The sequence below is a fragment of the Zootoca vivipara genome, chromosome 1 (assembly GCF_965207765.1).
Source record: "Zootoca vivipara chromosome 1, rZooViv2.hap1.1, whole genome shotgun sequence".
Taxonomy (NCBI): Eukaryota; Metazoa; Chordata; class Lepidosauria; order Squamata; family Lacertidae; genus Zootoca; species Zootoca vivipara.
Window position 1 is genome coordinate 98,492,304 of NC_142582.1, and position 25,235 is coordinate 98,517,538.

General features: G+C 38.5%; 1 protein-coding gene across 5 annotated transcripts in view; it reads right to left on the bottom strand.

Moving 5' to 3' along the window:
- Nucleotides 1-23,889, bottom strand: part of NOVA1 (NOVA alternative splicing regulator 1) — a 148,902-nt gene extending 125,013 nt beyond the window's left edge. For 2 of the 5 annotated variants that reach the window (XM_088671337.1, XM_035110249.3), the window contains exons 1-2: nt 21,946-22,256; nt 20,748-20,891 (exon numbers count right to left, since the gene is read on the bottom strand). In XM_088671337.1, coding sequence (XP_088527463.1) covers nt 20,748-20,891; nt 21,946-21,961 — 160 coding nt within the window. In that variant the 5' untranslated portion in view covers nt 21,962-22,256. The other 3 variants (XM_035110230.3, XM_035110239.3, XM_088671324.1) reach the window with 3 other exon arrangements.
- Between the last annotated feature and the right edge of the window lie 1,346 nt (nt 23,890-25,235).

Here is a 25,235-nt window from a genome sequence, read left to right on the forward strand (position 1 = left end):
TGTTAATTTTCAGGTGACTATCCCCAAGCAGCACATATTTGCATAGCTCATTAAGAATAGTAAGATTACTGTGTTAACCATTTTCAGTCCTCTCTCAAAAAGGTAATGTCAAATGATGTGGCTATCAGCTATCATGTCTCCGCAATGCACTGAGCTCTCCATACCTCACACTTCCCCATCTCAGGAAATGGCAGCAATGCTTGGTGTTGGAAAGACAGGTAAGCAATCCCACCCTGCCTATACCACCCAAACTTCTACCTGGTATGTTAGATAATGAACACCTTTGCTCCTAAATTCCACACTTCTTAGTTCATTACAAAACAGTAACTTGCATGTGTGATGCAGGAAACAAAGTTCAGAGATCTGTGCAACTAGATCTGGGCGGCTTCCAACAGAAAAATGAAATAAAATAATCAATTAAACATTAAAAGCCTCCCTAAACAGGGCTGCCTTCAGATGTCTTCTAAAAATCTGGTAGCTGTTTTTCTCTTTGACATCTGATGGGAGGGCGTTCCACAGGGTGGGCACCACCACCGAGAAGGCCCTCTGCCTGGTTCCCTTCAACTTGGCTTCTCGCAACGAGGGAACCGCCAGAAGGCCCTCGGTACTGGACCTCAGTGTCCGAGCAGAACAATGGGGGTGGAGACGCTCTAGTTATAGCTAGATTAGGCCTATTTATTGATTTTTCCCTTCCCCTTATCAAGTATTTTTGCTACCAGAACAAAAACTCAGCTTTTTATATTGCACACATGATATATGTTCCACCTTAGTTTGTTCACTAATATGTCATAAACATTTTAATGTTTATGTATTTTAATGTCTGTTGGAAGCAGCCCAGAGTGGCTGGGGAAACGCAGCCAGATGGGCGGGGTATAAATAATAAATTATTATTATTAATTATTATTATTATTATTATTATTATTATTATTATTAACATGTTGAATCAGATCTCAATCTATTGAAGCAGATTTCCCACCCCCAAAAAAAGATCACAAATTTTGTAGAGCTGGTACCTGTGCCCCTTTTGATCATTCATGTGTTACATATTGATGTCTGTGAAGTGATATTTGTAATTCTAGCACATAATCCGATAGCTTTTGAAGCTAATACAGTGGACCCTACAGATATGAACTTAATTCGTCCCAGATGTCCATACTTACCCCGAAAAGTCCGTATTCAGAAGCGCCACTTCTGCATACGGCATGATACCGAGCGCTTCTGCGCATGTGCACGCGATGAAACCTGGAAGTATACACTTCCGGGTTTGCAGAGTTCGCAACCCGAAATTACATTAACCGATGGTAACGTAACCCAAGGTACAACTGTATATTACTTGAAGCTAATATATTTGTGTATTAGTAATATACAACTGCTACTTTTCACAATCAATAGAAACAGGCTCTTGTTCTTCACAATATTCCATCAGGAAAAGGCAGTGAAAGAAACTTGTCTATCATATATGCTAGGTAAATTCCTAGCTCACTTCTATCCAATCTGGCAGATTTCTGACAACTTGGATGAGAGGGGATCTGTGGTATAGTTGCATAAGCATGTTTGTCAACACTTGAATTTTCTAACAAGAGTCAGTCAAAGTATCATTATCTTCAGTGTGGAACATCAAAGTCTCTATCAACAACTATATGAACCAAAATATACATAATCTCTAGAACTACTAGGAATTTCTGGATGGCAAGTATGTCTGCCAGTTCTAACCTTTGAAAATTTTTGTCAACATATTTTTACAGCTGCCAAATAACAGAGAACTCTTATCAATTTATATCAGTCTTCTATCAAATATGACTACATTATTTGGCAATGCTGTGGCAGTTTACTAAAATTAAGGCAAGCATTAACTGTGACTAATATTCACAGTCAACACACCTGCATATGTAACTTCCTCAGGTACAAGCTATTCTAATTTACATTCTAAAATTCTTACTACACATATTTCAAAATAGCTTTCATTGAAGCATTCCTAACAAAGTAACAAAAGTTAATCTCACAAATGCTTGCAAATCTCTTGGAAGCGTTCCCTAGTTTTAGTTTCATGTTCTATTTTTACCTACTTGTGGGCTCGATTGCTTAGTCCTTTGAGACATTTTGTACAAACTGGGGCAATTACTTCATCAGTGCCCAGCACTAATGTTTAAATAAGGTCATGTTCAACCTGGGTGTAACGGTCTGACATGCTGGGGCTATATTCGATAAAAGGATTATTTAAATATTAATGCAACTCACTGCTGTGAATGGTGATGGTGCACATTGGTTTCAATATTCCCCAGTCTTCAACTCATGTAGCACAAAGCATATTTTGCACTATTTAACATTACAACAGTAAAGAGTGTTGAGACAAGGAGAATATTTACAGTAAAAGTACTCCAAATCTTTCACAAATAAAGATATGCAATAGATGCATACGAATATAAATAGGATTCCAGATGTCACTGGTAACCCATTTCATGTTTTAGCCTTTCTGTTAGATGGACATAAAATTCAAAATGACAAATTACTGTTTTGGATTAGCAGATCATGAAAAAAATTTTTTAAAAAGCTTATGCTGAAATTCAGTTCAAAGAATAGAAAGCTGAACCATTAAAATTGGTGTACACCAACTGAAGAACCTGTGTCAGGATGTCTCTTCCCAGACGAAAGAAACTGTTTACATATGTCAAATGGCCTGTTTAGCAACCACACCATGTTTTTTGAGAGAGACTGATGTAAGAACAAATAATCAGTGTACTTGGGAACTGTATACATGGAAGCTCCACCCTCAGTCTTCTTTTGCATAGTAAGACCTCAACCGTCAGCCAGCAATTTAGGCTCTCAGGATCGTGCCTCAAAAATTCCTTTTTGGGCCACTTCTATTGCTCTGAAGGGTTGATTTCTTCATATGACAGATAAGAGATGATGGAAATTGTTGGGCCTAGCCCACAATTTGCCCCTGCTTCCCTTTTTTCAGTTTATACGCAATCTCCTCTTTCCCTTGCTCCAACAGCATTCTGCACAATCCTGAAAAGTTTTGCAGCACTTTGCAGTTGGGAGACATGAACCATCTTAAGAAATTGTATTTAAAAGCAGACGCAGAAGACTTGAATACTGTTATAAAATATACAGTAGTGCCATTGTCAGTATGTATAAAAACTTTCTATTTTTCTTTACTAGCATAGTCTGTGTTCTTGCTCAGTTCAAACAGGGGCGTAGGAAGATAGGGCGGTAGGGGCGAGCTGCCCGAGTGGCGGGCTCCAAGGGGCGCCGTCGCAGGCGCCCGCCCCGCACCCCAAAACACGTGCCCCGCCCCCATGTGTGCCACGGCCCTCCAGGAGGCGCACCCCACCCCAGGAACGCGAAGCATGAAGCTCCGCCACTGGGTTCAAAAGTATTTGTAACACCATCACCTTCCAACAGCTGCATATACACCAAAGAAATATTTATCAACAATAATAATGTCCATCATCTTAGCAAAAAATTCTGCCAAGTTTGAGAATTTCACAATTCATTTCACTAACACTACCATTAATACAATTTATAACCAACATTTGCCCTCTGTGTTGAAGAGCAGAGGCAGGGCATATTACTTGAACAAGAAAGGAATTCTAAATTCCTAAGGTTATATCTAGATCTGAATTTAAAATATTGAGCTGTAAATTAACTAGCAACATCTGAACTCCCCAAATGTGATAAGAAAACTTTCTAGAGAACCAAAAACATTGAAAAATATTCTCATACACTGTGATACTGAATACAGTGGCTTGAATCATGTTTTACCTCGCATGGGTATTATACTCTAAAAAGATAAAAAGTATTGTCTCTTTCCTGTAATTGAATACGTATATTTTATGGTCAACTCAAATAATTCACCCTAGATGTGCACTGCTACAAGTGATGAATTGTTTCAGACGACAGGGTACGCTGAAGTGAAAAATCTATGTTCAAGTGAAGGGGGAAATGACCAAGTATAACAGTCAAAAAGGCATCTGAAATAAATTATTTTATACTGTACTAAGCAATTAATCTATGGTAAAGCATTTTTAGAGAATGAATGCAGTCTTAACTGAGAGAATCAAACTGATGAGAATCAAATATGCAGTGGTGCATTAATATAGGCTCCTACTCTTTAGAATATTGGATTTTGAGACTACTTACATTAAAACCTGAAAAGATTGAATTATCTTCCTTGCTGTAAATTAGGACCAGTACAAATTATGACCATTTCTTTATATTAATATATAGAGTATTATGTATACGTTTCAAGTTTTCATTTCATCAATTAATTTTGTGATAAAGCATTGTTCACCAGAATGATGCCCATATGAAACTAAAGGCCAATCCCCCTCTTCCCTGTCCTTTAAAGAGAATATGTGCTACTGACTAGAAGTCAGACATGCCCAAAACATATATAAATTTATTTATTTATTTATTTATTTATTTATTTATCCATCCTTATAGGGAACGTCAAGAGCAGATTGTCCCCTTTACACCTCTTAAACACTACCTGCACTCTGTAGGTGACAAATAAGGATGGGAGATATATCATTATATCATCCAAAACCAGTTTGAAGTCCATATATCGGTTTCTTAATTTTGACCTGGCACTATATCGCAAATCATGATGTATGTGAGATGCAAAAATGACAATGTGGGGGAAACTGTGAAGACAGCCAATGCTTCTTTCAATTCCTGCAGCCTGTTAACTCTGCCAGTGCAACTCTCCCCTGCCTCATGCAGGGGGCAGCAAATCACAAAAGCAGGTGCTGGCAAAAATCACGATGCAGGAAAAACCATGAAGCCAGCCAATGCCTCTTCATAGCTTCATCCTTATTTCAGACATCATGATATATTGTTATATTACAATGTTTAGCTGGTGATTTATTGTGATGTTGAAACCCAGATATCACCAAACCCCAGTGAGAAATCTCAGGGATGCAATGCCAAATACAGCTGGATTTCCAAGGATTGTGAATCCTATTCCTACCAGATGAGTGCACTTCCCTTTGAATACCCTGAGATAAGAAGAGCATGCTTTTCAATGTTCTTGATCCCTCTCCTGAATGCATTGAGAAAAACCACCTAGAATTAAACATGCCGTTTCACATACGTATCATCTGAAGAGAATTTGCAAACTGCTTTGTGAATTTGCCCCCCCCCCCTTAAAACCACTTCATTTTTCTTCTACTATTAGGGTGGTTCTTTTTCTTGTTATCTCTGGAAGTGGATACATTTTGCCTCCTCACAAAATCTGGTCAACTGGCTGGATGACAAGGAGTGGTAGGAGGCTCCAGAATTGGACTGGCCCCTATGAAACAGCTGCCAGTACCAACAATCTGTGCCTCCTACTTTCCTGTCTCCTCCTCAGCCAGATGTTTCCCAAGCAGCCTTTAACTACGTTAGGGACAGCCACCTTTGCTCTTTGTTCTGCTACACGCATAGCCCTCCATGTCCTTAGAGACAAGGGAGGAGGGACACTAACTAAAGTAGGGAAGGCAAGCTCTGAGGATGCTTCCACAGCCTCTGTCACTTCCTCTTCTGCTCCCCTGGTTCTTTTTGCTCGCTAATGCCTGTGGCCTCTTTCAGCCTTCAACCTCTGGCCTGTCCTCAGTGTCCCACCACCACTTCCCGGGCTCAGAGTCTTCCTCATCTGAGGCTTCTCTCGAAGGATTCCCCGGCTGGAGTCTCCCACCACTCCTTGTCATTGTTTTTTGGTCTTGATCTCTCAGGAAACTAGCTGACATGCACAACAGTGTGAGACCAAAATACGAATGTACTTTGGTCTAGCATTCTAGCATGAGCCAGCTGACATGTTACAGTGCTGGACTTAAAAACGGGACACTTCAGAATCCAATCAGAAGCCAGAGTTGAGTCTGTAGTTCCAAGATGTCCACTCAAATCAGGACAGTAGTGGAGAATGGTTAAATGGAAACATGATTATAAATGACACACACACATTTTTTTGTGAAAAACAGTTAAGAGTATGTAGTTTTAGCACACTACTGTTGGGCTTTTTATCTTGTTTGCTAACAGCTAGTGTTTGTTTTTTATGTGTGGGATGTTAAAGATTGTCTTATGAGTTTGTAGCTTTTAACAACTACCTACTAATGGTTTACAAAGCACAATATCCCAGACAAATGTATTAAAATAACAACGTTTCAATGCTAAGTCTCATGCTACAACTACTGTGAGAAAACATATGCAGAGCAATTTATTGACAGCAAACAACCACAATGAAGAAGCTGTTTGAATTGGCAGCCAACTAGTGTCCATACCATAGATACCACCTCAGAAGTGAGAAGAAAAGCAGTGATGTAGGATAGAAAGTTTTCTGTAAAAATTTCTACTGCTATATCTTGCCCCCAAAAATTATTGTGCTCACTCAATATTCTAGCAATTAAACAAATGCAAGTGAAATTGGGCAACTTAAATTAAAAAACTGGTAATCTAAACTAAAAATTATAAAAGGTATAATTGACATGTTTTACATTACTATCGCTAGGAAGTGGAATTTGTTTGCTGACTACTTTTCATAAATGTGAAACTTATGTTAAGTTTTTGGTGCCTCCATTTTTTCCTAAAACCTAATCAAGTCAAAGAAAGGGTATGCTATCAAGTTGTCATGATTTAAATTTTTGCAAGTCTTCCAATAAAAGTAATTTCCAAGTAAAACTTGTATTAAATATAGGTGTGTGTGCACACGCATACATCCAATCTCCAATGCTCTTAGGGAGTGGGGTTTTACAGGAAAAAACCGACTGCCCTAAAATCAACGGGCAATTACTGAAAAAAAAGAGTTCCTATCATACTTTACATATCCTTGAGGTAAACATTAAGCACTAGAATATCCAAGCACACAATTATTGAGAGAGCCAAGCTTCTCTACTCTATCAGCCAATACTCTGTCTGATACTAGAGCGCAAACAAAACCCCTCTGGAGGCTCTTTGTTTACAAATGTAGTATTTAAAAAAACAAAGAGGAAAGTGAAATTAAATACAAACTTTTAACTTTTAACTTGTTAGCTAAATGTGAAGAAACTATAAAAGCTATTTGCTTTATATAGTACAAGTCATTTAAAATATATATTTGAGATCTTACTTTGTTTATGTATATACTGAAAAAATATCTTAACGGTGAAGAACCAGAAATCCAAATCAGTGAAGCAGAAAATAAAACATCCCAAGTGTCAGGATTAGAATTATCCCAGGTGCTAAGCTGCCTCATCAAATAAGAAAGCTGAAGTCATTTTCTAGAATTTAAAATACCCCACCCCCGCCACTGTCAGCTTACTGAATAACCTGTTTATTGCTAGGTTTTTTAATGTTGAAATGCTATCATCGATTAAATATATGAGTAATACATAGCATTGATCATTTTGTCACACCCACATCTGTGAACACAATGTTAATAATGCTTTCTCCTGTGCAATAGTTTTAAATATGTTCTCTGGTGTGGTAGTTTTTAAAATGTTCCTTTTTTCAGCACTTAAAACAAACTTCAGTTCACATCACATATGTAAATCACCAAAGTGAGGAAAGTATTTTTTATCAAGTACAGACGCATGGAAAATCAGAATAAGGGTAGAAAGCCTCAACTGTAAAATTACTTATGCCCACATTGCAGTACATTATTTTACTTTCCTTTGAAGATTTATAAACCAATTAATCACAGCACTCTCTAAGTGATGAGCAAATAAATTTGTAGGTAACACACAGCTAAATACCACAAGATAATTAAAAAACACCCAAAAATATACATAAAATTATTGCCATTTTAAAAATAGTAAAACTTAAAACAAATATAAATAATTAAATTATAAATCTAGGTAGGCTTGCAGAAACAAAAACAAATTTACCAAAGTGCCTGTGCCTGTCTAGTATCAATCGAAAAGCTCTTACGTAAATTGCAATATCAAAACCAAAGTTGGCACTGACACCCTATAGGATATTCTGCTTCCACCTCTCCACCCTGGAGATGCCACCACAGTGGTCTTAAAACAACATTCCTTTTCTTATAAAAGACTTTAGAAGAGCATATTTGCTCCAGGGTTCATAAGATATATCCCACCCAGTTAGTAACCAGCCCAGATCTTCTTAGCTTGGAGTTGGAACTACATAAAGGCACCCTCAGTCCAAGACTACCACAGCTATCATGCCTAGGAAAAGAAACACAAGAAAGGCATGTAGATGTGTTTTACATATTAACCACAAAAAAACTTTATCATAACACACATAGTATATATACTTAAAATGTACCACTGAACAGTTGCAAATTACAGAGAGGGCTCCTAAGCAGCATTACTAACTTGCTGTCAATACCATGCAGCTAATATAATGTTTTGTTGCTGCTGTTGCATATCACCAAACTTTCTTGCAGCAAGCACTACGGTAATCTACATATCATAATTATTGACTAGCTTATGAGCTTCTGTAAACTCACAAGAGGAAGGTTACAGGGCCCTCTTGGCAATAGCAGCAGAGTCATATAATACCATCCCCCTGAGGGTCAGCTGACACTAATGCAAAGCATCTTTTGGGGCCAGTAAAATACCTTTATTTTCAGTCAAGCAATTTGAATAAATCTATATGGCCTTGCATTGTGACAGATTATGTGATATTTTGATTCTTCCTTGTTCTTATTTTTTATTGATTGTATTTTAAACTGTTGTTACCTGCCTGTTATCCATGAGAACAGCTGCAAAATAAATTCTAAAAAAGTAATCTAAATCTCACTTTATTCTGCAATTTTTTCTCATTTATTCCTGGCCCACATTGTACTGAATAAATCAGGTAGAATTTTATAATGTAAGATCAGGCCAAAGACATATCTAGTCCAGAGGGCAATCTCCTACAATTCTTCCTGAGCAACTGGCATTCAACAGCATGCAGCATCTGATCCTTGAAGTAGAATATAGTATTAGTACCCTTATCTTCCATTACTTTATCTAATCCCCTTTTAAAGCTGTCTACATTTGTGGCCATCACTATAGTTGAGAATTCTGCAGTTTAATTATGAGCCATGTGAAATATTTTGTCCTGAATATGTTTCAGGTTCTTGCATTATAAAAGAGGGATAATATGCTCTATCTACATTCTCTAAACCATGCATAATTTTATAAACCTCAAAACTTATGTATATTTTTCTGAACTAAAAAGTCCCAAGCATTGTAATAATCCTCACGGGGAGTTGCTCCAGTCTTTTTGGTTGCCTTTTCCAACTTGACAAAATCTCTTTTGAGATATGGTGACCATAACTTCACACAGTGTTCCAAGTGTGGTTACAACACATTTTTTGATAAAGGCATTCCAATACTGGCATTTGTGTTTTCAACCCTTCTCCTAAATACCGTGAGAATGGAATTAGCATTTCCCCCCAGCTCCCATGCACTGGATTAACTATTTAACTGAACCTATGTATCACAACTCCAAGATCACTTTTGTGGTCAGTCACCATGCATTCAGACATCAGTGTGCAGATTACAAATAAAACACAACCAATGACAGTTATGCAGCACAGACAAAATAAAGAATAATAATTTTGTAAGTACATTGGTACCTCGGTTTAAGAACAGTCCTGTTTACAAATGATTTGGATTACGAACTCCGCAAAACCAGAAGTAGTGTTCCGGTTTGCGAACTTTATCTCGGTCTACAAATGGAAACCGAACGGTGGAAGGGCACCGGCGGCGGGAGGCCTCATTAGGGAAAGCATGCCTCAGTTTAAGAACGGATTTAGTTTAAGAACGGACTTCAGGAACAGATTAAGTTTGTAAACTGAAGTACCACTGTACTAAAAAAATTAATACAGTAAATATTGTGTAGAACAGATGATTCTATGTAAATTCCCAACCCCAAAAGATGTTTGCTCTTCTACCCCTCATTCACTCCATATTCCAGACATTTAAAGCATTTCAATATGCCAAGTGAAAGTTCTGTGTTCCCCTACCCTCAGTATATTCAGGCACAGCACCAGAAGCACTGATTATTCCAAAAGCACTTTGCAATATACTATGAAAAAAGAGGCCACATATAGACTAATTAATAATGATATGGAGAGAGTGGGGGTCTTAAAAATCACTGGAATTATTTCAGCAAAAAGAAATCAAAGGTTTCCCCCCACAAAATATATGACTTTTTTAAAAAAAGCCTTTCTAAAAATTCAAATGGGGCAAGAGTTTTGGGAAATCTCATGTTGTACATGTGTTAGGAATTCTTCTAAAGCTTTAAGAGCAGCATTATAGTCTAAAAGGGATTAGACAGCTTTATTCTTAAGACTAAGCCTTTTAAACACATACCTATATACTTGGTGTTATGGAAGGCTGAATGGAGAACTCACTCATAAAGCATCTAGAGTAGAAACTTCGCGTCTTTAACAGTAACATAAAGCCCCCTCACTCTACTACAACTTTGTCCGGTCCTACCTGATAATTATACTATCTACACATCTCTTTTCCCAGCTCCTTTGTTTTAACATACAAATAAATCAGCACTCTTGAAATGTTTGGTTGTTTGGATAATCAGTCCCTCATCTTTACATTTCAAATACTTTTTAATAATACAGAGCTAGTTACAACTGTAATAGCAATTTTGCTATCAGTCTTAGAGGATGGCTCTGGCAGAATTTCAGAAAATGAACTTGGTTTTTCGGGTACTACTCAAATCTGGAAGTTCTACTTTATCAGGAATAGAAAAAGGTTGTTTTGTGTTTAAGTAGTCCACATTTGTCTCAACAAAATATGATCTGTGTTTTCATAATTTCATTGAGCAATAGCTGGAGTCTTGCCATGTCTTTTCTTCTATCAAGTTTATATCAAATTCTCCTGGTTCTAGATGTGGCTGTTCTTATACTGAATTGTGCTAAGTATAAAAATATTCATAAGGCCACTTTGGAAGAAAAATATTATTTAGGGTGTATTCTGATTGGCCTTCACATTAAGAATTCTGCTTAGCTTATCCAACAGCTATCAGTGGGATTGACACCTAGCTTTAGAAAACAGTACGAAGGTCATCTTTCTCAAGAGTGCCTTTGCAGTTTCTTCCATTTCTTCTGGTTAGTTGGGGCTAGTGGCAATATGGCAAAAGTTGCAAAAAGTACAGAAGGGGCTATTCAATTACATTTTACTCAGAATAAACCTATTAAAATAAATAAACATGACTAAGTTAGGTTCATTACTTTTAATGGGTCTGCTCTGAGTAAAATAGTACCCAACATTAGTAAAATGCTGGTCCTGTAAATTGGGTTGCAACATTAGTCATGAGCTCATCTGGAATGTCAAGGCAGACAGAGATATCCTTTAATTGTGCGACAATGGTGTAGCAAAACACTGTATCACAATATATCTTGAATAATACTTTACAATGAAATAGTGAAAGGTGCCAGCTTTTTCTAAGATGTAATGGATAAAAATGTAGCAATTAAAGGTTTATTCTATTGTGTTGATGTACATCTACTATTGTAGTATTAGAATTGGATGTTGTTGTGTTATTTCCAGCACCGTCTGCTTGGATCTCTCACAGCATTTGGTTAGACTAGGAGAAGTTAAGGGGGTGCCTTCCAGATGTTATTGGGAATATCAACTGTCATAATCCCTGACCAATTGTCATAATGGCTGGTCCAAGAATATCTGGAGAGTGCCACATTATATCTGATGTTTCTCTTATAGTTTATCACATCAACAAGCATACAATGGCCTGGTGCTTTATAATCCTAATCCGCCCCCCCCAATTTGCAGCTTCAGCCTATTTTATTTGTTCATGTTGATCCAGGATGTGAAAATAGTGGTGAACAGTCTGCAACTTCACCCATAAATGGGACCTGTTTCATAGGCCCTTCTGAACAAATGACAAATACAACCATAAGTAACACACACATATGTTCATGGTCAGAAAATTTAATTTAGAGAGGCAATTCAAGGGATAAGACAGACTATTCATCCTTATCACCCCCACTCTGGATCAACAGGATAAAAGAGCAAGCAGTGAACTTTAAAGAGGAACTTTTCAATTGGGCAGCACTGGAGTCCTAAACATGTTTTAATAGTACTTTGGTGCACCTGACAGGTTATTACAAACACATTTTGCCACAAAAACATTATATCTCAAGAAATATGAGCTTACACAGAAAGCACTGTAATACTGTAATAAAATAACACCATGTGGATGCTCTGCAAAATGTTAAGTGGAATTGCCATCCTTACTTCAGAGAAAAGGGCTGGTGTGGAAGTACTCAAAAGTTAAAGTTCCTTTCACATTCAACCCATTATTGTGTCTGACCACTGTAACATTTTAGGATTAGCTTGACAAGACACAGGAACTCTGTAATCAGATCGCTCAATGTTTCTATTTATTTTTCCTTAAAAATTGCCAGGGCATTAGAGAGAGCATACTAAAACTTTCCCCTTTGCCACTTCCAGCATGGCGTGTAGACTGAAAAAATGGCACAATAAAGGTCAACCCAACACTATGCCCCAATCTTATTGGCAGTGGGGCAGGGGAGGATATCAAAGGGGAAACAAACTCTTTAAAAAGTTTTAAATGCTTACCGTAATTATATTTTAATAATTTTTTTCTATGCTTTTAGTGATTCTTGTTTTAATCTATATGCCACCTTGAGCAGGGAAAATGGTAGGTTAATAATAATAATAATGTCAAAAGACTAACAGATTGACTATGGTATAAACTGTTATAAACTGCAGTCCACTTCTAATGCATGACTCTGATGAAGTGGGCTGTAGTTCATGAAAGTCTGCGTCATAAAAAAAAATTGTTAACCTTAAGGTATCACAAGATTCTGCTTTTGCTACAGTAAACAAACACAGCTACCTCTCTGAAAACTGTTCAAAATATCTAGAAATCTAATTGATCTCCCATCTTTCTTATACTTTGTTCCTAGGATTGTATGTTCCTTGGGGCAGAACCAGAAGGTGTCGTGTAACTACTAAGTAAATAATTTCACTATATAAATAAATAAATTGCACATTTCAAGTACTTCACAACCCAGCAGGCAAAACAAAACACATTTCAGGAAATAGTGTATTGGCAAATTCTTCATACAACAGACAGGATTTTAGAAGGACATCTATATTCACTTTTTTCCTTAGCTTAAAAAAATACTCATTCTAGAAAAGAGCAATAAATACAAACATGGGCATTCCACAGGCAGAGAAGCAAATGAACTAATTATTACAAGTGATCGAAATGCTGGGTTTGTTTTATTGCCACTAAAACGCACACACATAGCTGTCCTAATTTTTTCTGGCACCAGCATATCTGCAACATATCAATCAGTACATCTAAATCTGAATATTAAACCTGCTTGCGTACCAACTCCACTACTCTCAACCTTTAGTACGCCAAGATATGTGACGTCATAACACAGCAAAATTCTCAATTTCCTTGCCACTGGCTACCAATGCATCACAGACTTCTTCGCTAAACGTTACATATAAGTAGGCATGACAAGACAGGGCTGCTGTCTAAAATGAAGTTTTAGCCTTAAGGCTCCAACAAGCTTGCCTTTTTCTAGAATTGTGTCTAACAATAATGGGTATACATTCATTTATAATACGTTTCTATTTATAGTCACATAATATATCTTAAGTGAGAATTCAGTATTCTGACAAGGTTTTAAAAGTAAACATGTGTTTTTATGGGAGCACCTTATTGGTAACTACAAATGCACCACGTATCAGTGTCAAACTAGTTGTAATGGCAAATCAAATAACACAATTTGTTAATATGCTCACAGCTTAAAGTGTTTTATTTCTTTATATTTAATCATCTTACCAGAGTGATTCCACCCTTTGTCCCTATTCCCCGTTTTCCAAAATAATCATTGTTATTTTGCAGAATTTCTATCCATGTTGACAAGACAGGTCCTGCAGAATACAGTAGGAAATATATTTATGGAAAACAGATGTTTATTCTTTCCACAAATAAAATCCAGAAATCAGACACACAAGCACATCACACTTACTGTAAAGTAAACTACCGGTATTAAAATGGGCTATCGTATAATCAGCTACACAAGTAGACTTTAAATATACTGAATAGTGATGAAATCTAGTAGTGATGAAATAATGCTAAAGATGTACAGGTGTCATAGAGATAGTGTCCAGTAAGTACGCTGACAAACTGGGTTGCCATATTCAGGTAGGTAGCAGTGTTGGTCTGACGCAGTCAAAATAAATAAAAAATTGTCCAGTAGCACCTTAGACTTTAGAGACCAACTAAGTTTGTTCTAGGTATAAGCTTTTGTGTGTATGCACACTTCTTCAGATGGGCTGCCATATGAAACTGGCAGTTAACATGCAAAATCAAGGAAAGCTAAATAAACAAACTATGTATTCTGCATGAAATAATTGAGCCTAGCATTTAATTTCAGTATTTTCAGATTTCAATTGTTTGCAATACCAAATAAGGTATGAAGAGTTTTGCCCAAATGCAAAAGTCTAGCCAGATTAAGGCAATTAATATTTACTTAACTGAAACAAACGTAAAACAAAACAAAAGACTGAATCTTGAAGTAATAAGGTTCAATGTTTTCAAATCTTAGTTATAGTTTAGAACAAAAAAACTCTTAGTTACATAGTTTGTAATCTCAAAATTATCAAATGGGAAAGTTAAATGGTATGTTTTAATCTCTTCCATGAAAGACATGGGTACTGAAACATTCATAACACCCCCATGTTCCCAGCATGCAGTACATAACCTTTCAAAGCATTTTCCAAAAACAGAAGTGAACGTCTGTTGCATTCAAGTAATGAGGAAGCCTAAAGATGTCCAGTATAGCAAAATTTTCCAGATTACCTAAAAATTTATATCAAAATGCAACTAACACGTCACACAGAACAAAATATGAGATAAATCATGTTACCGAAATAATATACAAATCTACATTTGATATTCAGCATTCATTCAATACTGGAAGTTTTGATACATATTTCAGAGTACATCCTGTTGGTTTTAGTAGGTCTTCAGTATAAGTATGGTTAAACTGAAGAACCTAAGGCAGACTAAAAAAGGCACATTTTATTTAAAATATCATATTTCCTCCTTTCATCCACTTGCTTTTACAATGCAGTTAATATTGAATAAAAACCAATAGTCATTTTAAATCTTTTTAAAAGAACCATACACATTCAGTAAAGAGATCATGAGAATAGCTCCTCAATTTCCAGTGTGTACTGCCTTTTATGCTATGACACTACAGCCTCTGAGGGTCAGATTAATTAAGATCAACAACAGCTGCAGTGCAACGTGAGAAGCACACTGTCACAATTCCCACCAGTCTAGCCCAATTACCTGCAGCATTCCAGCACTGGACAACTGACAACCTTCAAGTCTCTACCAAGTCATTCCTTCCCACTGGACTAATGATAAACATTAAAAACAAACTAACCTCTTTTTGAGAAGGGCTGCAACACCAACTGCACCTGCTGAAAACTGCAAAGATGAATCCCAGAAATGTTTGTTAGTCGGATCTCTACAGATGTTGTTGAACTTAACCAGAACCAAGTTCAAAGATGGAAATGAGGCAGCAATCAACCCCAAACTTCATAGCAATGTTAACTTTCAAAATCTGTAATCTGATTTAAAGAATTAACATTCTATTTTCTAATTTGCGAGATCGTTTTTAAACAAAAATAGCTATTTGTTTAAAACCTATATTGTTCGGAAAATTAATTTTCCAAATGATTTTCGGCAAAAGTAATTTTATCCTTCAAAATAAGGTTACAGGACTTTAAAATAATTTTAAAAAATCAATTATTAAAATAAGTGAAAGAGCAAATAGGTGAAGCGGCAACTTAATACTTCTGTTAAACTGGAAGTTCACCAAAATTATGTTTGTATTAGGATATTTAAAATTACCTTTATTTCCTTTCTTAGAACAAATTCACTTCCATGATCAGGTATTAGGAACATCACTACCATTCCAAATAGTATTTCAGTTTTTAAATGCTGTCTGAAAGATATTTATTTTGCAGATTATTTTTCTAGTGCATTGAGCTTTTTACCTTCATGACATCACTATAAAGCTAAGCAGCAGTTTTAAATGAAGCAATAAGGATTCTTTCCGAAATAGATACAGCTTTCTTGGTTCCTCTATAAAACACCACATGCCCTGCAATATTAACTATATAAGAACTTTGCACATAGAAAAATCAGTCTCTATTAATAATGCATCTAAATAAACCGCATTCCAGTAATTTAAAAAAAATTAACAAGTTCCTTCTTTAACCTTGTTCTGTCATTCTCAAATAAATTTGGCCTATAAACCTTTCAAAAAACTAATCCACTGTGCATGCTGATAAGTAAAAGTTGCAAAACAGATAGACAACTTGTAGACTCTCCTGGCTAGGCTCATCAATCTAATCCCAAAACTCTTTCTAGCAGAATTCCTTTCCACTGGTTGCATTAAGATTCACTCAGTAAGTGATTTGCTGGAATGTATGACCACCATATTTTAGTTTAGAAAGAAGTTTCCTCCGGAACTCATCTGAATTGATCAGATGGAGGGGAGATGTGACTGTACACCACCCTGCCCTGCAGTAGGGTGCTGAATCAGGTGGCTATTTTTCCTCTCCTAGCACCATTTTTAAGGCTGTAATCCTACATACACTTAGCGAAATGTAAACATTCATAAACTGATAGATCAGTTTGTTAATGTTGAAGATTGTACACTAAATGCCTATCATTTTATTTATTTATTTATTTATTTAAGGGACAGGGTGGAGTTAGATAAACATCTATACAGGCATTTCAATTCAGAAAAAATCCACTCTTTTTAAAGTTTTATTCAACAATCATAATCACCAAATCATCAAATCAATCACCAAATCATCAAGGGACAAAAACCACAAAAGTATTTAAAGTCCCAGAAAGCATATTAAAGAAAATATAACATTACACACAAAAAGCTACCTCCATGTCATACAAAATTCTCATCCATTTATAGCTTAATTCTGAACACTAAAAAAAAAAAATCAGAACCTAACTTGGTTCTTCTCATTAAAGCAGACTTTGCAAGATCAATGACAGCTGTACAACTGAGAATTATACCTTCAAATAGCTGTATTCAATGCTTGGGCATTTAAGAGTTAAAAAAACCAGAGAACTAAGCTTTGCAGATCTATCTCAGTGACCACAATTACCACAATGATCACATACTCAGCATTACTACTTTCTTCAGAAACAGTCCTCCTGAGTAAAAAATGTTAGTAGCAACACAACCTGTAGCAACGTGTTTGTCTTTAAGCATCCTAAATTAAGGACACTTTTTGTGGGGCAGGGTGGGAATGACATGTATCATGAAAGCTAAAATGTAATGGGACAGATGTGTCAGCCTTCTACATGAATGACATCCCTGCTGGAATACATCTCCAAGCATCTGGACAGCCACACTGCACACAGCTATTCACATTCATATCCTAATTTCAACCACACTTACACTGTAACCCTATATATGAAGTCAAAAATAAATCCCATTGAGTTCAATGGGGCTTTTCCCAAGGTGAGTATAGGATTGCAGTCTCAATAATTTAACAGCTTTCATTTAACAAGGAGAGATTTAAAATTAAACTATTTTTTTAGCGGAGAAATGATGCTGAACTTAAAAAAACAAACTCCATTTACCTCTACGCTTTCATTACTTTCTCAAAATCCATAGCATTTTGTGAGAACGCCCTTTGAAAGGTTGCCTGTGGGGTTATTATTTTAAAATTATGAACTTCAGGAAAATACTGGTGTACATTTGGTCACTGGTTATTTTTTTAAAGGGGGGGTAACATTTTCAAGGTCATAACTCATAAAATTCCTGTTCAACATGTTTTACAGAACTTCTCCATAACTCTTCCTCAGATTTTATTAATATCAAGTCAAATACTAAAAGCAAGTGATATAGAATATCATTTCACAAAGTAACTGTGCATTTCCTCTTAAACTATTGAGTTCCTTTAAAATGTCATAAAATCAATTGGATTTTAACTAAGAAAATATTTTCAGTGTGTGTTACATACACCCATATTTAATACGTCATAAGGAAAGAATTACCAGTCATACATGTATGTACAGCAGTTTTTTATTTTGAAAAATGTGCATTGCACTACTAAAACACTGAATATACAATAAATCTATCTACCATACAGCAAACAATAAAAAGTCAGCAGACTATTATCTGCAGTTGTCAATTCAAAACATTCTTATTTTCTAGTAATTAGATTATAAATAGAGAAGCACTGACAGACAATGCTTACCTGTTTTTAACAGTTTTGTGCCCAAATAAGGATATTCATTCTGAGCATTTGGCCAATTTTACTTATACTCTGGATGAAAAGTGTTTTGATAACCTGGATTAACTTGAAAATGCTTGCTAATATACCAAACAAATCAAAGGACAGCAGCACTGAGGGGTTCTCTTCAAAGTATGCCAATAGTTAGTATGATTCATGTACAGTAACTAGCTGCAATTAATTTTGTTACTTCTGGTCATATCAGATTAACTAAACCTACTCTGTGCTAAATACAAACGCACATGGAATATAGTTCACAAACGCAACTATCATTGATAAGCACAAAAGTTTTATAATCTAGTTGTTGCCATTGAACTGCCAGGCATCTATGGAACAATTAATACCTATAAGTATTACACTGATCAAAACTCCAGTTGGATACAATATTTACAATGCTAATTGAAAATTCACAACTACACAAAATCAGTGTCTAGTCTAATTTAAGGCTGAGCAGAAGTTAGCATAGTTCAGATTAAGACTTCAGGATTTATATATGGAAGAAACTCAAATTACAGTAGGTTGGAGAATCCATGAGTTCAAAATATGCATCAGGCTCATGTTCAGATCTAAACAGAAACATTAACTAGCACCATTAAATAATTACATGTGTTAGCATGTTCATGTAGTTTATGGATGCCCATATTTATTTATTCACTAAAATTGATCAACACTGTGGTTTCAAATATAAACGAGGTTTCACAGGACCAAAATTAGTGATTAGTAAATAACAACAACAAGGGATTAGTTTACACCTGTTACAGTCAAACTGTACAAGCTCTCTCTCATGCTGGCATTTCTTCAGAGGGAACCTGTTTACGTCACAGGAACACTTAACACAAGGCTGTAAACCCCTCATCATGCCTTTCTTTTTTAAAAAACCTTCAGAGGAAATTTCTATTAAAATCTTTGCATCTGCCCAATTCAACACTTAATATTGATTTTAATTAGAATGGAAAGGACTCCTGTTAATGTAGCAAACGAAAGATTCCAATCTTGCTTAATACTATATAGCTAAATCAAAGGTTATGATTTAGGATTTGCACTGGTGATCAAACACAAATTCTTCTGCATTGTCATCTCACATTGGCTACTCTTACGAATATCACAAACACATCTGTAATTTATTCATCTATTGTCTCCAAACTCAATTTGCCATTATAGCTATCATCCAAAACTGTCACAATTTTATGTCCGTGTCGATTATGTCATCTATATACCGACTTTCACCTTTTAAAAATATACTGTACAAGCTTTTTCATCAACATTTTAAATACTATTTCATTAAAAATAAAACCCCACTCATAAAAACATAACGCATTGTTATATACTGCACCTTGAATGGAATTTTAAATATAAGTCTTTGAACACATACACTCTCTGCCTCTGTACCACAACTATCACAAGAGGATAACAACCTTTGTATCAAACAACAATGATCCACTTTGGAATTTAAGACAGTAGAAAAGGAAACACTCTGGTTTTACTCATGACAGTCTTTCTAACTAGTTTACAGGATTCAATCATATCTGTGAACCATTCCCAAATACAAAGATTTTTTTTTTATTACAAGAAAAAAGAAAACAGGCCATCTCAATGGAAAGCCACCAGTGCTAGAGTTAAGAAAAATCAAATGACTATCAGAACACTTCCTTTATTGGCAATGTTTCTTTTATCAATAATGCTTCATTATTGGTCTATATAAAGAAATACTGCTTTTAATTTACAATGGACATTAAATACCTCCACACCAGTTTAGAAATCTTTATAAACATTATGCATTCAAAAATGATAATAAAACACCATATATGAATTCTACAGCCTTCAGTATGTATATTTTATAACTCAATGTTATAGCACTTATGTATACAATATTCTTACGGTCTAAATTTCCAAACAAAATTATTTGTATTCTTTCACAATAGGTTTCCGTTATATATCACAATTGTGAAAATACACAAAATCAAAGGAACATCTGAAGAGCAGCACTTGGAATTTATTTCATGTTAAGATGTATGAACAAAGCAATGAAGCAGAACCAAAGTACGTAATGGATTTAAGGTAAATGGCCTATTCTACAAGGAGAACCTGTGTTTTACTTATGAGCTTAATTGCCATAATGTCTGAAAACTTCAGCAAAACCTGTAATACCAGCTGTCAAACAGCCTGTTTTTTAAAAAACATTTCTTGCAAAAAGATGAGCTGTGTAGAACACACATGCATAATAGCAATATGATTCTTAGTTTTTCCACAATCAGGTTTAGACAGTGTCTTTTCTTTCTTGCAAAATAACAAATACCAATATATTTGCTTAGAATTGCTTGTGAAAATGCATTTTACTATTCAAGAATGCCAGTTATTGTAGTGAAATGCTAATACTATTTAATTCTACAGGTACGCTAATGTTTAATTATACAGAATGTGGATACATTACCCATGGGATTTAACAAATAATCTTCTAAAGCTTGCACCTACCTGGATAAAAGTCTTTGGATTTAGAGAGCTTGATGGTAGCTCCAGTCTCTTTCTGCAGCTGAACAATTGTCTGTCCTCCCTTCCCAATTATAGATCCAGCCGCATAACTAGGTATGAGGACCTTTAGAAAATATTGGCCGTCCTCTGAAAAAATTGAGATATTGAAGGTTAATTAGCTGCCTAAAATCTCATTCATCCTCAAGACTACAAAAATATGCCTTTCTATTATAGTATTAACGTACAGGTATTCTGCACAGATATGTAACCAGTTGCACCATCCTTCATATCCGCTGTGAAAAAATGAAGAATCTAATGAATTGTCCTTAATTTGATGGTGCTATGAGAAGCAATGACCCAATTTAAGTTGTAATTCTGAATGTAAAATAGTTACTAAGGTATGATATAACTCTTCAGAAAGAAAGAAAATACCTTACACAAGAATTTTGTCAAGAACTACAACTTTCCCTAAAAATGCTGCAAACTGGAAAGAAAACATTAAAAGGGCATTTGTTCACCATTAGCACTGTACTCTCCCCAACACACAGCTTTATCCACTAAATCCAAAATTTGAGATTTTATTCAAAGAGTTTTAGCTATTGACAATAAAACTTGGCAATATAAGTGGATGCAACCATTTGCCTAAGTAATCCAGATGTATTTTTAAATGCTTCTCAAATGGCAATGATCTCTTAATCAAAGGACATTAAAAAATATTTCCCCCTTTAAAAAAACCTGGAGTCATGCATACACTTTAAAAGGTGACTGCTTATGTCATGCCCAATGTAATGCCCAAATCAGAGCAAAACGAAAGAAAGAAAAAAGCCAGAATTGGAGAATGAATCAAATATTTCTTTACAACTGAACAATTTGCTCCTCCAATGAATGACATCAATTCTATGGACCTTAAAGAAACTGCTCTGAAAGGATCTCATGTAAAAAACAACACACACATTTAAGCCCTCTTTATTAAAACACAAATAAACACCCCTATCTGATTTTCACAGTTTAACCTAAAATGCATCATGAAAGAACTTTGCTTCTATAAAGGAGCAGGTTCAGAGCCATCCTACTTTGAGAGTCCATGTCCCAGCTAGTACAGGTGCGCCCCCCACCCCACCCCGCAAAGACATTATACAAACAGTTAAATACACGAGCTATCTAGTTCTGCTGTTTGTTAATGTTGGATGAATAAATTCACCTCTGCCTCGGTGCATTGTTATGAAGACTCCAGTGCAAATGAATAGAGGAGATGCTGGTCCCGTTATAACTCATCTCATCCAGGAAGAGCAGGATGTTAACTAACAAGTCACCGCACCAAGACAGGCAACTCCCGCCCTCCCTCCGCAAACCTCTCTCTGACACACACACACGCGCGCACACATCCCATCACCGTGACCCAACCCCAGGAAGAACAAATCTTTGCAACATTTTCCACCGTAACAGAAAGTGGTGCCAGGAAATCGGCAAGATTTTTGTTGTATTGGGTGGGTGGATGGAAAAAAAAAATCTACCTGGCGACTCACGAGAGAGGGGGCTTAAGAGGGGATGGGGGGAGTGAAAGTGCTTCTTTTCATCCGCCATTTATTCATTTAGTTTCTCCCAATTGTTCAAAGGCGTGCGCTGGTTAGGGGGGTGGGGGTAGGAGCAAGAAAGGGAAAGAAGCAGGCGAAAGCAGCAGCCCTGGGCTTGGTACAGCCCGGTGGGTCGAGGCTGAACAGCCCTCCCCTCCACCCCACCGCGACCCCAAGTCAGGACGAATATGCGAAATTAAAATAAAACGGGGCTGCTAGATGCTCGGAAAGCGGCGCCATTTTGATGAATGATAACATTAGAGAAATAAGGAATGTTTGGGGAAAGGGAAAGGAGGGCGAGGTGAGGCGAGGCGAGGAGGCAGGTAGGAAAGGGGAAGGTGGGTGGGGAATTTGGGAGGAGGAGGGGAAGGAGGAGGAGGTGGTGGAGGAGGAGGGGGGCGAATACCCACCGCCCGTGTTGGTCCTTTTGGTGCTGCCGGCTTCGGGGGGAGCTTCAAGTGGTCTTTTCCGAGAGTCCGGCGGGTCCAGGTCTATGGGCACCCCAGTGTGGGTCCCGTTCTGCTGGATGGGAGCTGCCGCCATCATGTTTGCTGCCGCCGCGAGAAGGATAACTGGCTTCTCCCTTCGGGGTGGGGGGGGGAGCAGGGAGGGGGGAGGAGGAAGGAAGGGGGGCTCGTCCCGCTTCTTTCGGGCTTCTTCTTGTCCTCCTTTTAAAAGCTCAAGCTAATCTGGCAAGTCCAACACCCCCTTTCCCCAAAAGGATGGGGGGGCTTTGGGGGGGCTGGAGGAAGAGGAGGAGGAGGGTTTGTTTATCTGGCACCGGTGAAATGGGTGGGTGGGGAGGGGAGGAAAGGGGTGGGGGGGTGGGAAGCCAGGCAGGACGAGTGGCTGAAGGAGCAGCTGCAGTGCAGTGCCAGCAAGCAGAAGCTGAGGTAAAAGAGAAAGAGAGAGAAGGGGGGAAAGGGAAAAGAAAATTAAAAAAGGGAAAAGAGGGAAAGAAAGGGGGGTGGGGTGGGAGGGGGGAGAAAGAGAAAACAAGGGGAGAGAAGAGAGGTAGGGGAGGAGGAGGGGGGGAAAGTGAGACGGAGGAGTGAGTGAGTGAGTGAGAGGGGGGAAGGAGGGAGAGAGAGAAAGGAGGGGGGACGGGAATGAGTGAGTGAAGCAGCGGAGGGAGGGAGGGAGCGAGGCTGACGAGGAGGAGCGAGCGAGGTGGCTGAGCGGGTAGGTGGCTGAGCGAGCCAGGGAGCGGGAGAGAGAGAGGAGGAGGAGGGGGATAATTCAGGGAATTTGCCTCTGTGGCCCCTTCAGCCTCCACTCCCCGCCTTTTTCTTTCCTTTTCCCCTCCCCTCCTCTCCCCTGCCTCTAGTCGTGCGCCTGCTGCTGCAGCTGGTGTCGAGCGGCTGCCTGAGCTGAGGAGAGCTGGTGGTGGTGGTGGTGGTGGCTGTGGCGGTGCTGCTGCTGCTTTCGCGCTCTCATTCTCTCCCCGTTTACGAGTCTTGTCTGTGGCGCGCTGCCGGGCTAGACTCTCTCTTCAGTCAGGAGTTGCTCTCGCTTGAGCCGCTTCTCTCGCTCCCTCCCTCCTGCGCGCGCACAGGCACTCACACGCGCGCGCTCGCTCGCTCGCACAAAAACTCAGGAGCTCGTGGCTTTCGGTTGTGTGGGAAACCGGCTCGCGATCCTTTCCCCTTCCCTCAGCGACACCCCCATAACCCAAACAGGTTTTATTATTTTAAAAAAGAGGGGGGAGGACAAGAGGGGGCGTGAGGAAAAGGAGGGGGGCCGAGAAAGAGATGACAGTTAATTTATATATATATCTATATATATTGAGGCAGGCCTTAGGCAGAAGGATGGGGGTTTGAGCCAATAGGAGCTCAGGAGCGCGGAGCTCGGATTGGAGGGATGAACCAATCAGAAGAGACTTGTGGAACGGGGGGCCCCACGCTGCCCTTAACACCCCTTAACGCAGAGAGAGTAATGGGTGTCTTTCTTTACTATCACAGGCGAAAAGCGGCCCTGGGGCAAAAGCTGCTGGGAAAGGAAACACGACAGGCTACACACACACACACACACACACAAGCAGAACTCGTGTCCATAAACAGGGCTGGCTCCAGGTTCGCGCCGGGAGACCTTGTCAACCGCAACCGCATCTTAAGCGAGCGAGAAAAGTTGGCAGGTCACGGCTTTCTCTCCTGGGGCAGCGCAGTGGCGAGGGAGAGCAGGTGTGCGAGCGGGGAAAGGGCGGCCGGCTGCCCCTGCCAGGAGCAGCTGCCTCAGTCAACCTCCCGCTGGCCCGCTTCTCCCGCCGCTGGGAGGCTAGGAATTGGGGAGTCCAGTCCTCCCCATGGCGCTGCCCAGAGGAGGGAGGGTGAGCCAGCACGGGGCCAAGTGGTGGTCTCTCTCTCTCACACACACACACACCCCGCATCAGCCGAGGCTGCTTCTTGCTCGCCTTCTCACTCTGGAAGCCTCCTAGTGGAACCCAACGCCACCCAAAAGAGGCAGTAAACTGGCATTATGCAGAGTCCATTGGCTCAATATTACCTACACAGGCTGGCAGCAAGACTGGGGGGGGTTTCCCCCCCCGCCCAGCCTGGAGATTCTTACCTTCTGCAAGCAGAACATGTGCAGTGGATTGTCCCTTCAGCCAGTTCTACCCATGCAGTGCCACTTCCTTGAATCAAGCATTCACTTGCTTTCACAAGCAACTGCCACCTGCACCTGGAGTGTGTGTGTGTGTCCAGGCAGGGGGACCTATAGGAACCTGCCTTATATGCAGAGTGAGACCAATGTTCCATCTACCCCAGTACCCTCTACATGAGCTGGTAGCAGCACTCCCCAGGGTTTCGGACAGAAACCTTTCTCAGCTCTACCTGGAGATGCCAGGGATTGAACCTGGGACCTTCTGCATACAAAGCAAATGTGCTACCACTGAACGACTGCTCTCCCCCAAGGGGAG